Source organism: Numida meleagris, chromosome 2 (assembly GCF_002078875.1).
Source record: "Numida meleagris isolate 19003 breed g44 Domestic line chromosome 2, NumMel1.0, whole genome shotgun sequence".
Lineage (NCBI taxonomy): Eukaryota > Metazoa > Chordata > Aves > Galliformes > Numididae > Numida > Numida meleagris.
The window spans coordinates 84,039,074-84,054,727 of NC_034410.1; the positions used below are offsets into that span (position 1 = coordinate 84,039,074).

The 15,654-nt window shown below is 38.9% G+C and overlaps 1 protein-coding gene across 2 annotated transcripts; it reads right to left on the reverse strand.

Annotated features, from left to right (window-relative positions):
* BAG1 (BCL2 associated athanogene 1) lies at positions 975-15,043 on the reverse strand. Of its 2 annotated transcripts, XM_021388506.1 has the most exons (7): positions 14,903-15,043; positions 12,413-12,541; positions 12,168-12,250; positions 11,358-11,471; positions 10,711-10,818; positions 4,211-4,273; positions 975-1,979 (listed from the first exon to the last, which is right to left on the reverse strand). In XM_021388506.1, exons 1-7 carry the CDS (start codon positions 14,943-14,945, stop codon positions 1,890-1,892), a joined length of 630 nt encoding a protein of 209 aa, XP_021244181.1. In that variant the 5' UTR covers positions 14,946-15,043; the 3' UTR covers positions 975-1,889. The 2 variants fall into 2 exon arrangements, with proteins under 2 accessions (XP_021244181.1, XP_021244182.1); XM_021388507.1 differs by lacking the exon at positions 11,358-11,471.

Consider the following 15,654-nt stretch of genomic DNA (forward strand, 5'->3'; position numbering starts at 1 on the left):
AGCAGCAGCAACTGACTGACTACTAGCCATGCCCACAGCTTCCAGTTCTCTTCACGGGCAGATGAGAATGCTTTTCTGTGAAAGTTCAATGCATTACAGTGCACACATTTGAGAAGGTGATGATCCTTTCCATCACAACAAAGTGGGTAACTTTGCTCTGATTTAAGCAGCAGTGGTGCTGATGGTTTAAGAGTCAGCTGAATCTGGCCCAGAAGCACCAAGCTAGGGCGTCACAAAACTGGCTACAGCTAACAGTTCTTCCCTGCAACCTTGAAGCATTGGGAAAATATAACATAACCAAAATAGCAGGCCTAGGAGAAAAATACAGGCTCACTGAACATACCGTTTCCTAACTCAAGATAGTAAAGCTTACAAGGAATTTAGACCTTGAAATCTTTCACAAATGGTGAGAACAGAGTTTTAAATGGAAAAACTACAATCTTGAAGAAAGCGGTTAACAGCAAGAATACGGCAACTCCAATCTTAGTATCGTCAAAAGGCATTTTTAGAATATGAGTGACAGTTTTTAACACATGGCTATCCCTTCGTTCATCCAATGGCATTTTTCACTAAAACGTTCCTCCAATTACAAACACCAAAGAAACACTAACTTTTAATAAGTTATAAAGCTTAATGTTTTGCTTATGAGCTCAATTTTTTTGTTTGTTTGTTTTTTTTAACAGAAACAGGCTCAATACAGTCAATATTTCACCACCCACTGCCACACCTATCAGAAGCACCCGTGAAAAAGCAACTCCCACTTTAGTTACATTAGCTATGGGCTCTGGCTGACAACTGCAAGCAAAATTGGCTGCTCCTGCTGAAATTTGTCATCTCTAGCAAAAGCTTATGCTTTGGTTTGTTGTTTTTTATTTAACCTAACAGAGAAGGCAAAGTGTAGCGTGTATCAGACTGTGACTGAGGTTATCACCGATTCTCACATAGCACTGTTAAAATAAATTTGTGCCACTCTGTAATATTCTGTAAAAATTTACTAATTACCATAACAGAATAATCACTGCAATCTTCCCATTAAATACAGCATGATGAATTCAGTGAAACCAGGAAAATATTTAAAAAGAACCTTTCAAAACAGCTCCTTAGTAATACCTTGTTTTAACTGCCCCATTCATGTATGAGCAGCAGTGATCTCATCTCAATCCCTACTGTAACTCAAGAAAAAAACAATAAAAATAAGCCATAAAAAACACAGTACATCAGAATTCCATGTAAATAAACATGTACACTTGTATCAAGAAGATCATTAACAACTTAAAGCACCATTCAGAATTAAGTACCATACATGTTACAGTACATTCCATTTATTATGACAATTTAAGGCTAAAATAGGTATGACTCCCTTATAGTCAAGCTTTCTTATATTTATAAATGCATACAAACATTAAGTAAATATAAATGTGTAGGGTTTTTCTTATTGCTCTGAACCGTCTACTACAACGTTGAACTCCCCCAGATATTGTCTCAGTTTTTTTTTCCAATCAAGTTGAAGTCCTAAAATTGCAACATATGGCACTTGTATAGTTATAGACCTTCTCTGATTTAAGCTGTAAAGAAATCCAAAAACATATCAGAAAATATTGCCCATCATTGCAAACTTTGTTACATAGTTAACTAAACAATTGTCCATAAGATACATAATTCACCACAAAGATTATTTCTGCAATTCTTCAGGAAGGATTTTCTTTTCAAAACAGTAGGTCTAACCAAGTGGCAAACAAGACAACCAGCAAGAAATAATTGACTACTACCAGTCTAAAAGACTGGCCTTTAAAAAAAACAAAAATGCTGAATATGTGCTCCAAAACAAAGAGCAAACTTTTTTCTTGCTCACAGAGCAATTATGTTTCCTAATTATGAAGGGTAATGCCTCATTCTGCCAGTGCCAAATTCTTTGACTGTAGCTTGTCCATTTCTTGTCCAATATTTCCTTCAACAGTATCACACTGGGCAAGAAAAGCCTGAGAATAACAAAAAAAAACAAGTGTTACAGAGGATGTAATTACAGCAACAGTAGACTGCTTCTTAAGAACAGAAACTAAAGTTTCCATCATAAATATGAAGATGCCAATTCAACAACCACCCTCTAGTTCAGTTTTAAGTTTTTTTTTTTAATAATTTCATTTGCCCAGAATCCAGCAGAAACACAGGATTTGATAAGGCAACCTCACTAGTCCAACCACTGAACGACTTGAGTTAAATCAAAGTTCATAACGAACAGTAAGAATCACAAAGGTTCAAACAGGTTTGCACTTTTAAACTCCTTCCTGAAACACATACATTTGTAGCCACAGTTGGGAGGGGCAATCACACCCAGTCAAAGCTAAAACAAGTTGTCATTAAATCAAGGATGAGTCTATTCCTCAAGACTACAAGTCAACACGAACTCCCAACTTCACTGGTAAGTAGGCAGTGTGCCTCAAAATACAGAAGTAAGTGTGCCCTCTTCCAAAAAGCGCACTCCACAGCACCTCAAGCATTTTTTACAACCTGCCCACAAGTTCTTAGAGAATTCGTAGAATTGCTCAGGTTGGAAAAGACCTTCAAGATTATCAAGTCCAACTGCAACCCAACCATACTACCCTAACTCTAACAACCCACCGCTAAATCATGTCCCTGAGCACCACATCCAAACGGTTTTTAAACACATTCAGGGATGGTGACTCAACCACCTCCATGGGGAGCCTGTTCAGTGCTTAACAACCCTTTCTGGAAAGAAGCTTTTCCTGATATCCAACCTAAACCTCCCCTGGCACAACTTGAGGCCATTTCCCCTTGTCCTGTCACCAGTGAGAAGAGACCAGCCCCGCTCTCACTGGAATCACCTTTCAGGTATTTGAGGAGAGCAATGAGGTCTCCCCTCAGCCTCCTCTTCCCCAGACTAAACAGCCCCAGTTCCTTCAGTCGCTCCGCGTAGGGCATGTTCTTCAAGCCCTTCACAAGCCTTGTTGCCCTTCTTTGGACCTGCTCCAGCACCTCCATGTCCTTCCTGTATTGGCCTGCCTGGCTCAGGCAGCCGGGGCAGAACTCTACACCAATAGATAATTCTGCACATAAATAATTCTGATCTCAGCTCAACGCAGTCTATTTTATGCTCTAAAACCTATTCTTATACAAAACTCCACTTATATCTGCAATAACTTCACCCACAAGTAGAGCTCCAGTAGTTTGCCATAAGGTTTATGGACATACTTCTATTACAAAGTTTTGCTACTAGGAATTGAAAGTGTTCAGAGCTCCATGTAACACAGCTATGCCAGCAAACCAACTTAATTTCAACTTGCATTAATTTACGTTACCTCTGTACCTGAACAAATGGGCTCTGTCTCTAAAACTGTAAGAAAAATAATTTATACTACAAACTACTTGGTAAAGCTCCCTCTTTGGGAATTTGGGAAACACTTACAGAAACTATTTAAGAAGACCAAAGTAAAATACAAAACCTTTCAAGTCCATAATGAATGCAAGCAACACTGACAAATAATTTTCAGGAATCTAACCTGTGACTGATGCTAGCATATATAGATCAAAACAGTAATATGAGTTGCATTACCATCCATTTATAGAAGTTAGCTCTGGGGGAAGGATGGGTAAAAGACATATTTCAGTATGTAGTAACAAACTTTCAGTTCTAGATTTCTGAAGAAACAACGCCTGGGTATTTACAAGCACTATACAATGGCAAAGCAATTATAAAATTCCAATTATAAAACTCCTACAGATTTTACTCACTCTTCATAGGAAGCTGGCACACTACAATAGCGGATACATTTTCCAAACAATAACTCAAGGAAGGTGCTCCTTAGCTTCCAGGAACTACATTTGACTGCGTGCTTGTATTTCTTGCTCCCAACCACAGAGATATGTGAAAAAAGGAATGATCCTGTTTTGTTTTTAAAGTTATCAGAATTACTTTCTATCATCAGGCAGCTATAAGGCCAACCACTAACGCAAACTACAAATATTATATGAAAACAGCATTTACTATGAAAACCTGTGTTTCCATATGTTGCTTTAAAAAGTTATTAAATACTACTCAAAGAGAGAAATACTAAATTGTTATTTTGTAATACCAATGAAAGAACAAAAACTGAAGAAAACCTAAGCTATAAGCAGCTATCATTTTTCACCAACTCTCAGTACACAAGTGTCCAGCAGTAATAGAGAAGGAGGAAAAAAAAAGAATACTCACTTGAACCCTTTTCACCAATCCCTTCTTTTTTAGTCTGCAATCATTGAAGTTCTCTGGCAGATTCTGCAATAAAAAAGTTGACGTAACTTAACGTTGAAGCTAACATACTAGACATACACAAAAACTGGATGTATTAAAGATCTGAATTCTCCCAACAGGCATCCTGAAAATGCCACAGTGACGATAATTACTTGAGGACTTAACAATCATTAATTCAAAAAAAAAGGATATAGCATGCTGATTGTAAACAACTGAGTTAGCAAATCTACCGCATCTTCCAGTAACATAAAGTAATAGATTACATACACTGCTGCTGGCTACTCTGGCATCTGTTAACTCCTGCTGAGCATCAAGTTCATTTTTTTCAGAGACTATTAAAACGAATGAATTTCTTACAAACACATTAACTCAATCACTTGGTAGCATCAGAACACGTCATCAGTAACGCAGGCATTGCCAGTCTGCTGAACCACATGTCTGATATTCTCTTCAATTTATTCATGGAAGGTAACAGATGTGAAGTGTTACATGCTGAAAGCTTTTCATTTAATTCAAACTGCATCATCTTCCACACTCCTTCCACCCAATACGTTCATGTCGTGTCATCTCAGTGATTGTTAGATGCTTTGTCGTTTTGTTAAATTGTTTTATTAATAAGCTGGAGTGTTGGTGGGAGAAGTGCTCAGGTTTAAGGTGTTTTCTTTTTTTTGAAACAGGTAGAACGCCTGTACAGATTATTCTTAGCAAATGTGTGTGAACATTCTTAGAAGCATTATGCTCCAATCCTGTGGGGAAGAAGCACCTTTGAAAGTAAGTTATCAGGTTTACTCCAGGACTGTGTTATTCAAAACATAAATTCTCCTACAGAAGCCTGGTCTGTGTGTGATCCTTTCTTCATATGCTACGTCATCTTACATCCTTGATTACATTTTCAGCAATGGTTACAATGGTCTAAAATGGGAATTCCTTTTCACTTGTGGCTTCTACACTGTTCATTTTAAAAGCTCCATTGCTCTTCACAAACTGCATTTTCTAGCACTGTGCACTATAGTAAGACTTTGCTCACTGCAGCACATTAAATCTGTGTGCCTCCTCCCAATAAGCAGGACATTGTGAAAAGATTCTGTAACGTGCTTTCCTTCAGAAACTGAATGCTCCAGAGACATTTCAAAACATTTGAAAAGTCAGTTTAATACTGTGGGAGACTACTCCTCAAACACTAGTTCTAGTTCATAAGCAATAATGAAGGTCTTTGGAGTATTTAGAGCTTTCACAGAGGAAAACAAAGTTTAAAAAATATGCCAAGGTTCTATGAGGTATCATAGGGGATCTTAGACATGAGACCAGACCCTGTAGCCACAGACAAAAAAATCCTATTTTCTGTTTGTTTTCAACAACGCAATTGACTTTTAAGATGATAAAATAATCAGAAGAACATATTTGATACATACTACCTTGACTTGATATTATAGGCTATTTTCAGGATATTAGCTGAAACAATTAGCTAGATCAACAGCTTGAAAGAACAAAGATCAGTTAGATCTAATTATTAATAGTGGAGTCTCACCCGAAAATGAAGATGCTATCACACTGACGCAGAAATTCTCCTATACTTCCAAGTTTTCCATGACTTGCAATTTCTTAACAAATTCAAAATCACTCATCTCAGGCTGCACTTTCTGAAAGATCATGGCCTATGCTAGAATGCCTACTAATCTGAAATAGCAAATTAATAGTTTTCTATCACAGTAACAGGCCTAAGTTAGCTTTCAGTAGTAGACAGAATACTCCAGATAGGCTTACCACAGACTGTAGCAAAAAATAGATATTGGTAACTACGAAATCAAAGCGTGCAGAACATATCCAGACTATTTTCAATTTCTGACAACATTTTTCAAAACTGTTCTTAATGACATCCATATGTGCAAACTACTATGTTTACATGTACACCATTTTAAGTGTTTCTAAGTCAAAACTTGCCAAGCCTTTCAGGGAGATATGGAATGAGAAGACCTAAGTGTACTAATTTGTAAAGCTGCTTAAAAGGCATTTTGTGATCAAATTAGTAAAGCTTATAAATGCTAACAACAAATCAAATCTCATGAGCTCTCTGCTTTACCTCAGCCAGCTTATGTTTCCTCTCCAGGAATACGGTGCCCAACTATTCAGGATTGAACAGGCAAAGCTGGCAATAAACCTTAAGTCACAACAACGTTTCAATATTTAAAAATCATGTTTAATTTTATTAAAATGTTGTAGTTTAACCCAGTGTTTATGCGAAACTCTTGCCAGTTCTACATTTCCAAAGCCAGAACTGCTTGCAGAGCAGTAGTTTGGATGAGTACACAGCTTCCTACTGCACAGCATGTTCTGACTTATGTAGAAGGTCTCCCAGCAGGGCTGTACTCTCCTTGTGACATGTGCCTCTAAGGCTTTCGGTCCCTGGTCTACATGGTCTTACATCTTCAGAAGCTGACTGCAGTGCCAGCTTCAACCCAGCACAAGTTCTTGATCCTTTATTCACCCAGAGGGAGACACAGGCTCTGCTTATCTCCCACCCCACACCTCTGAAATTTAGAATTTCTTATCCACATCTCCTGGACAGTTCTCACCACGTGGACACGCTTACAAGATGCACTGCTGATACACCCTCAAAATTTCATCTTTCGTACACACACCAGTCTTGCTTTAAACCAATCACCTTTTACATCTTAATAAATCCACGTTTCTGTGTTTTCCTATCTTTACAACCTCTCTATTCTTGATTGTTCTTTCCAACTTAAGACCTAGCCTTCCTCTCACCTGAGCATTGCTTCTTACAAAATACAGGCTCTCTCCTCTTTTCTTTCCCTTTTGGTCTCTCCACAAAACAACTCCCTTTGTTGCAGAACATGACCTTGGCTCTTATCAGGTCCCCTCTGAGGGAGAAGCACTTCCAATGACAGTTAAGATTAGTATAATCATCACACCTTTGTCGTCCTCTTTATTTCTTTCCTGCCAAATCATAGAGCCCAGAAGGTAACGTTTGATGCCTGAATTCACTTTCCAGCAATGCACAAAGGAAATGCTAGTCAAATGCGTTATTTATAGCTATCTCAGCAGAACCAAAGGGACACTATTCTTCTATATATATCTCCTACGTTAGCAGTCACTACAGATAATAGCTAGAAACCTTCCTGGTTACTTTTATCAAATTATGTTAAAAAAACCAAACAACCAAAATCACTCTACCACACATCACCAATGCTGATCAGTTGTAAACAAGGATTTTTGCTGACACTCTGAGTAACACTGTTTTTGTTGTTCTTTTTCTTAGTTTCTTTCAAAACTCAAAAACAATGTGTAGTATTTTACTGCATAGTTGGTTTATTTTTTAATTGACTACCAGTTCTTCAGTTTTTAAATTTAACATTAAATAAATCGGTATATTGGGTAAGCACATTACGTTAATTCTGAAGCTTTCTCATCTAGGTAGACGGCAGCTTCTTTAAAATAAGCCATTAAATGGCAGCTTTTTTGTCTGTGTGAAAGCACAAATGGTAATAACTAGGTGGCTCTGCTCACACTGAGGGCTGACAGTAATTCCACGCTTCTTATGCTTTAGAAAAAATTTCCCCTGAAGCTTTGATTTCAGGCTTATGATTCATACTAAATGACTTAAGAATTGCTATTATGAAAAGCTTATCCAATGTTTATTTATCCAAATACATTCAAAGACTTAGTAATAAATTCTCTTTACTGCAAGCGTAAACGACAAAACTTCACTCCTCAAATACCTGCAAGGTGATTGCAGTAAGAGCAGGGTTGGTCTCTTCTCACTGGTGACAGGTGACAGGACAAGGGGAAATGGCCTCAAGTTGCGCCAGGGGAGGTTTAGGTTGGATATCAGGAAAAACTTCTTTCCGGAAAGGGTTGTTAAGCACTGGAATAGGCTCCCCAGGGAGGTGGTTGAGTCACCATCCCTGAATGTGTTTAAAAACCGTTTGGATGTGGTGCTCAGGGACATGATTTAGTGGTGGGTTGTTAGAGTTAGGGTAGTATGGTTAGGTTGCGGTTGGACTTGATGATCTTGAAGGTCTTTTCCAACCTGAGCAATTCTATGATTCTGTGATTCACAGAAGCCAGTAAATTGCATGTGAACAGCAAAATTATATTAGTTTCAGAGCGTTTCCTTCTTTTAATCCTTGAAGCGTCAGTTTAGTATTAGCAGGGACAAGAAGACTGAAAAAAGCTTCATCAGAACAGTACAGTAATTTAAGTAAGTTTTACAGAAGGATTATAACTCAAATAATCCTCAAGAAGGATGGGCCATCAAGACCTAATGATGAGTGACTTGTATTTCAGAATAGAAATGTTTTTTCACTTGTTAGAACACTATGTTCTCTGCAACGTTCCAGATTCCACGCCTGTCATTACTGACAAAATGATCATGAGAATAAAGTAATCTCTCAAACTACAGTATTGGTGGCAGACTTCATATAAATTAGAGGAAGAACACAAGAAGTACATGGTGTCATGTCTGTCGTTTCAAATTTTCCTACTGATCTAAGAAAAGCTTTTATTCTTGACGAAGCTTCTCAGTTTTTAAAAAACTGTGATCAACTCAAGCATTTTCTGTGTTCCACCAAGATTTGTAATAAGCAGCATGATTTGACTTTTACTCCTTGACCAAATGCTCTATTTGCAGAAATAAATGCACTTCTGGTGATGCACGGAGACAAATCATCGAGTGCTGAACAAGACTGAACTAGTGTTCCTCCTGAATAATAAAAACTTTCAAAGTTGTGTGGCTTATGGAAAGGTCTAACCTCTTAGAGGTTTACAGGTTCCCTCCACCCCTCTTGTTGTAGAAGCAGTAGCTATTTTAAACACGTTGAAGTGTGTAAGTTACAGCTACTGTACCAAGAAGCTTCAAGGCTGAGCTACTTCAAGACTATGCTTTCACACTTCTGGCAGCGACACCGTATTTTACTCCCACTCCAATACTGTACAACTACCCAACTACTTCTGACATTTCTTAACTGAGCACATCTTTCAAATTCATAATTTGTACAGACATGGAGCCTAGTAAAAAGGTTCCAAACTCAGCTCCCCTAATGAGCCTGCTAACACTTCTAGAATAGATAGAAACAAATGCTTGCTTCCTCACCCTTGGCTCTCTGTAACCATGCAAACTTCATTTTGTATCAAGCTACATGCTTTTGGTCAATCCAAAGGATGTACGACAGTTAAGACAATTTAAAATCTTTCACAACAATTCTGCCAAATAAACGAAGCAAAACATTTAAAGTGCAAGCTGCTGATTTGTTTACTTTCTACAGTGCACTGATGCTTCTGTAGTACTAGCAAATAGCTCAGTTTCTGCTAAAAAAACAACTTCTGTTAATTGAATCACTAGCACACCCATATAACGAATAATACTCAAGAAATCTGCCAGGATGTGCTTTTTACTTGACTAATAAAAGGAATACTAAATACTGTGTAAACCAACTATGAGATACAGATAAACTACTTCCTGGAAGACTTACACTCTTCTGATTTGCCTTTTTTTTTTAAACTCTAGTAGAGCTCACTTATTGCTCATACATACCTTGCTACCATTCTTGGGTGCTACCTCTGTATGTTGCACAACTACAGCAAATCTAAGAAATTTTCCATAAAGTTGGTGGCCTGTACATGCGACCTGGTGTAGTATCAGTGCACTGAATGGCTGCAAGATTCCATTCAACTACACACGTCTACACAATTCCACAGAAATTTCTCAGAAGCTTCCACAATAAACAAAACAAACAAAAAAAAGCCCACACCCTTCTTGGTATATTGAACAAATATGGAGTTTGGTAAATACAACATAGCTTCATCCACTGGTGTGAAACCCCTCAATTTATTTCTTGCTTTAAAATGTGAGGCTTATCAGTGCCATAGGCTCTAACTGATTCTCCACTGGAAGTAATAAATAGCTATATGAAAAGATAGCAGTCTTCAGTTTCAGCTCTGGCTGCTCCACTTCCACAGGAGACAAAACTGAGGCAGGGACTCCATTATTCCCTAAAGATGGTTATAAGACTTCTAAAATCTTGTAGTAAGCCTGGAAGTCTCTTGTCCAGTACTATATATTTTGGATGAGAAGACAGATAATCGCATTGTTATCATAAAGTTTACTAGTAAAGTTTGCCAAGACAAGCTAGAATGGTAGAACTTGAGTGAAAGACACCCATTTTGTGTCATCTCAACAGCCTGTTGCCCCAAGTTAAGCTTCTCTGTAGGCTGGGGATGTACACACAGGAATTAAGGTCACCGTTTATAAACAGACGTTGCCAAGTAGTCTTTTGGACACATACAGGCACAAGAGCTGGTTATTAAAAAATTAGCAAGCAATTAACTATTTTGGAAACCCAAAATGAATTTGTCCACATTTTAAAATACCAAATAATTTACAAGAAAAATACGCTCTTAAAATTCTGTCTGGTTTTGATTCTTTTCTGTGGTTATTTACTTACAATGGCATCAACCTGCTCCAGGATCTTCATGAACTGCTCTGCAGTTCCTTTTATCCTCTTGTCCAGCTGTTTTAGAGCTTCTGCTTGGAGATCCTTTGCTAAAAATCCCTGATAAAGAAAAAGAGGGAAGAAAATCAATCCACACCTTACAGAATGCTCAGCTTGGAAAAATCTGTCAATACAGAACAGCAAAAAACATCTTTTATTGTAGTTTCAAGTACAAAAGGGACTCCTATCTCAATCTGCATCCTATCAATTTGTAAAATCAACAAGTAAAATCTGCAGTGTTTCCTTTCAGGTTAAACAAAACTCAAAGTAACAGGCATTTTCCTTTCAATTACGCAAGAACTCTTCTGTTTTTCTAGATCTACAAAATAACATTTCTTCAATACCATACAACATTCACCTTCTTCCAAACAGTGCCATATATCTCTCCATTTCAGAATCTCAAAAATGACATTTGAAATTCAGTAAAAAATTTAATACCTATTTTCTCCATGGACAGCTAAGAGGAGCACTACTCAAAAACCATTCAAAAACTTCAGCAAGTTTTGGCTTATCATTTTTTGTTATTGTTATTATTTTTTTTAAAGATATACCTGTAAAACAATTTTGCAAAGATAGAAAATGACACAAAGCTGGCATACCTTCTGGATACTTGTGAACTCTTTATTAACTTCCTCTACCTTATTAGCTATTTGCTCCACTGACTTCTCCAGATCTTTTAACTTCTTTAATTCAGCTTCTTCTTCTGGACTATTCTGTGTATTCAAAAGTATAATATTCACAACTATGGAACAAATGGAATCGCTATGCAGCAAAAGTGCAGCAACAGTGGTGATAAGAGACACAAAGGTGTTTGCTGACTTAAAATATGCACTGCACTGTGGCTATCCTTTCCATAATTTAGCACTTCTCATGTAAGCTTCTCCCAAAGCTTAATAACAAATACAATGAATGTGGCAACATATATAAACACGTTTAATGATATAAATTTGAAGGGAAAATGAAAAGCACAAGCAATTTTTCCTGTTGTAGCTATTTCAGCATCTTGTAAATAGAAATAGTTTACAGATCAGGTGATATTACCTCATACTCTACTTGGCAAAGCTACTCACAGATCTTTTCACTAGAAGCAATCTAGCAAACTCAGCAGCAACATTTTTTTTCCTCATTGGAAAAATAATTTGGGCAGAAAAGGTCATCAGCGCATGGGAGGTTCGTGAGCAGTGACGAGTATCAGATTAGGCAGAATTCTGCCAATAATACAATTTCAGAAACATACAAGCTGCAGCATTATTTGCAGCGCAGTGTAAGACCGAACTCTGCTTTGTGAGTAATTAAACAAGATTACTTTTGTGCTGTAACCAGCATCAGTGTTCAGGAGCTAAATCCTTAACAGAAATTAGGATAACATATGAAAAAAAAAAAAAAACAATACTGAAAGTAACACTAACCCTTTTCCCAATCAACATGACTTTGCAACCATTTTTAACACCAAGTGCTGACAACGGCTGTTCCAATTCTTTCAGAGACTTCCCTAAATGGAAAGGAAGGGAGGGGGAAAAAACAGTCAAAATATTACCAATCGTAGTTAGTGCTATGCAAACATCTTTTTAAAGACATTCGGAACACAGACACCTGCAAGTGACTAAGATGAAACCCACTGTCTTTTATGAAAACCAACAGATCTATAAATTACCTTTGTATATAAGTTTCTGGAAAGGAACTGGTACGCCAGTGGCTTGTTCTATAAGTACAGCCATGTCTTGTAGCGTAGGCTCACCATCTTCCTGTTGAGAAGCAACTTGAATATTGTGCTTTTCGTTACCTAATAAAATAAATAAAATAGGTAAAATAAGTAATACTTACCATCTAGAAAATACCAGAGGAAAACAGTCTCTAATATTTATTTCCATTACCATAGAAAGTTCTCGAATCGGTGATTCCTACACACAATCTTAATTTTAAATCAAAGGATTCTTAGAATCATAGAATCACCTGTGTTGGAAAAGATCAAGTCCAACCATCAACCTGACCTACCAAGTCCCATCACCAAGCCATGTCCCTCAGGGCCACAACTACTGCTATTCTGTTGCAGCTCCTTCCTCTAAAAGCGACTTACCTCAACAGAAAATTTTCTCATACTGTCTAAAAACCTGAAGAGTTGAACTGGAATTATTCTACTAGCATAATGTTCCTGGTCCATACTATTCCCCACTAATCTTAAACAGTGCACGTGGTCTAGACGTCCCACAAGTTGAAGCATGAAAGCTCACACCTTCACGATCTGTTTAATGTCCTACTTACAGGAAATTTCTAATGTTGAAAGTCTTGGGGAACCAGAGATGATTTGTCAATTCCTTTGCTCCCTAGACCTTATAAAAAGCAAGCAATGCCCATGCTTTCTCCTCTCCACCTGAAAGAGTTCTCACAGTCCGAAGGTTATTTTTGCCCATAATACCACTGCTATGCAGCCTTAGCCACCTTGGGAAATTTCATCCTATATGTCACTCCCTAAGATTACTTACACACAAACAGCAGGAAGTTCTCAGGAAAAAAAAGAAAAGAAGATGCCTATTAATCTCTGCATCACAACAGAAACTTTCTATAACCCTCTGCTCCCACGCATTCAAGGTCAGGCAATTTGAAAGTACCCACAGGAATCAGCCACCACTGGTTGCAAGGGAAATTAAGACAGGCATTTTGTAGCTTACAGGAAGAGAAAGCACATAAACAAACAGTAGAAAGAAAACTATTCTTATGCCACAAATTTGAAGCGCATTAATCTTCTACAAAGAAAAGCACTAAAAACATTGATTTTAAAACGTTCCAGTCTGCTAAGGGTCACATATAAAGCTACACTAGGGCCATAAAAACTTGCTAATTCCTCTAATAGTGTTTTTAAATTCCAAAGCGCTTTTAAGCTCAAAAGTCACAGTAAAGCAACTCTCCCTGAAATATTTTCCATAAACAGAACCAAACCTTCTTTCCCATTTGTTTGGAGGAAAAACAAACAAGAAAAAGCCAACAACACAACAATAAACAGAAAATTTCAGTCCTACTCTTGCTGCATTTCAAAAGATTGTTGCAAAACATATCGATTCCTTGTGTAAAGACTGTGTCTGTCAGCATTTGAGGGAAAATAAGAAACAGAAATTAGGAAGAGAACAGCTGAAGTTCACCTAGCAATGGAAACAGTTTGAACAACAAATTATGAATACCACTTTGGGCAGACTGTAACAAAAATTCTACCACTGATCCACAGAAGAATGAAATCAACATAGGTTAGAAACGGTTATCACAGCTCATCTGTTTACTTCAATAAATGACGATACCAATTTAAAAGAATTAAGGCAGATTCCCAAAATCTTTAAAATAGTGTCAATCCAATGTCTTGTACATGCTAAAGCAATACACATGGTACTGCGGCTGTTCTCTTTCTCACTCCTTATTTCCATTTCTATTCCTACATCTTTGCAGTAACCTTCAATATTTACTTCTAGACTTAATCAGATCTTCTTTTCCACCTTCATCTCCCTCCTATCTCTATTCTCCACAAAAGAAAAAAGTTCACCTTTTTCATCTCTTTCTTTGCAATATTGCGTCTCCCTAACACCAAATCCATACATTCGTTCAGCAAACAGGATGAGAAGGTTTAGAATGGATGCCAGGGGGAAGTTCTTCACAGAGAGAGCAGAGAGGTGCTGGAAAAGGCTGCCCAGAGAGGTTGTGGATGCTCCATCCCTGGAGGTGTTCAAGGCCAGATTGGATGGGGCCCTAAGCAACCTCGTCTAGTATTAGATATGGAGATTGGCAGCCCTGCGTCTGGCAGGGGAGTTGGAACTTAATGATCCTCCGGCTCCCTTCCAACCCAAGCCATTCTATGACAGTCCGTCAAGGTAGCACTGCTTTTAGTACACAGCACCGACTTCAGCTCTGACACATACCATTTAAATGAAGGCTGCTACTACAAGTGATCCTCGCCCCGCGCCCTCTGGCAAGGGCAGCCGTGCCACCTGCAGCAAGCAGCAGCAGCACTCGGCCATTCCCTCCCTCCTGCAGGCCTCGGAGCTCCTCGCCATAGCCCGCAGCCGCACGGGGCCACCTGCATCCCATCCCGCCGGGCGGCCGCTAATGGTAGAAGCACGACACACACACCCCCCACCCACCATCCCAGGGCGACTCTTACTGTACGTGACGGTGACAGTAACGGGGGTTCCGGGAACCGCCATCTCGCACCGCCACACAGTAATCCTCGGCGGGCGCCTGCCCAGGCGCACCAGTACAACGTCACTTCCGCCCGAGCCCCCGCCCTCTAAAGACCGCCTTCCTGATGAATGACGTCACTTCCGACAGTGCGCAGTGAGGGGCCGGGTTTCCACTGCGCCATGTTGCGTGGTGATTTAGGGCTGTGCGGCGTGGGAGAGCCTGGTCTGACTTCCGCGCAGCAGTACAGCACTGCGCGCTCCTGCCTGCAGTTCCGCACTGCTCTGTAAAAAGCACATGTTGGCCAGAGCTCTCTCTTTGCAGACATTTGTACATCCAAGTGTGGTTTACAAAAAAGCTTTTCCATCAAATGAAGGTCTGGCTCAAGATGTGAGAACTCATCTTCAGTATTAACAGCAGTCTCATGCTTACAGCTGGTGAACAAATGAGAAAAAAAAAATACAGTTTTCCTTTGATTATTTTTTGCTAGGAGACTAATTCATAGAATGATAGAATATCCCAAGTTGGAAGGGATCCATAAGGATCACTGAGTCCAACTCCTGGCTCCACACAGGACCATCCAAAAATCTGAGCATAATTGCTGAGTGACTCCTGTCAGGAGAAGAAACGTGGCAAAAGCAAGCCTGGTGTGACTGCAGCCCTGCTAAAGGCAGCACTGGGTGCTTTTAGGGCTGGAGTCAGCCTCCACAACTGACAGGGCTGTGCTTGAGCAGC

Excerpts from the sequence above, each read along its gene's own strand:
- BAG1 (XM_021388506.1), bottom strand. The coding sequence starts at position 14,945 with ATGGCGGTTCCCGGAACCCCCGTTACTGTCACCGTCACGTACA. Across the intron at positions 12,542-14,902 it reads TACTGTCACCGTCACGTACA|GTAACGAAAAGCACAATATT; the intron begins GTAAGAGTCGCC and ends TTATTTTATTAG. Across the intron at positions 12,251-12,412 it reads CCAGAAACTTATATACAAAG|GGAAGTCTCTGAAAGAATTG; the intron begins GTAATTTATAGA and ends CTTTCCATTTAG.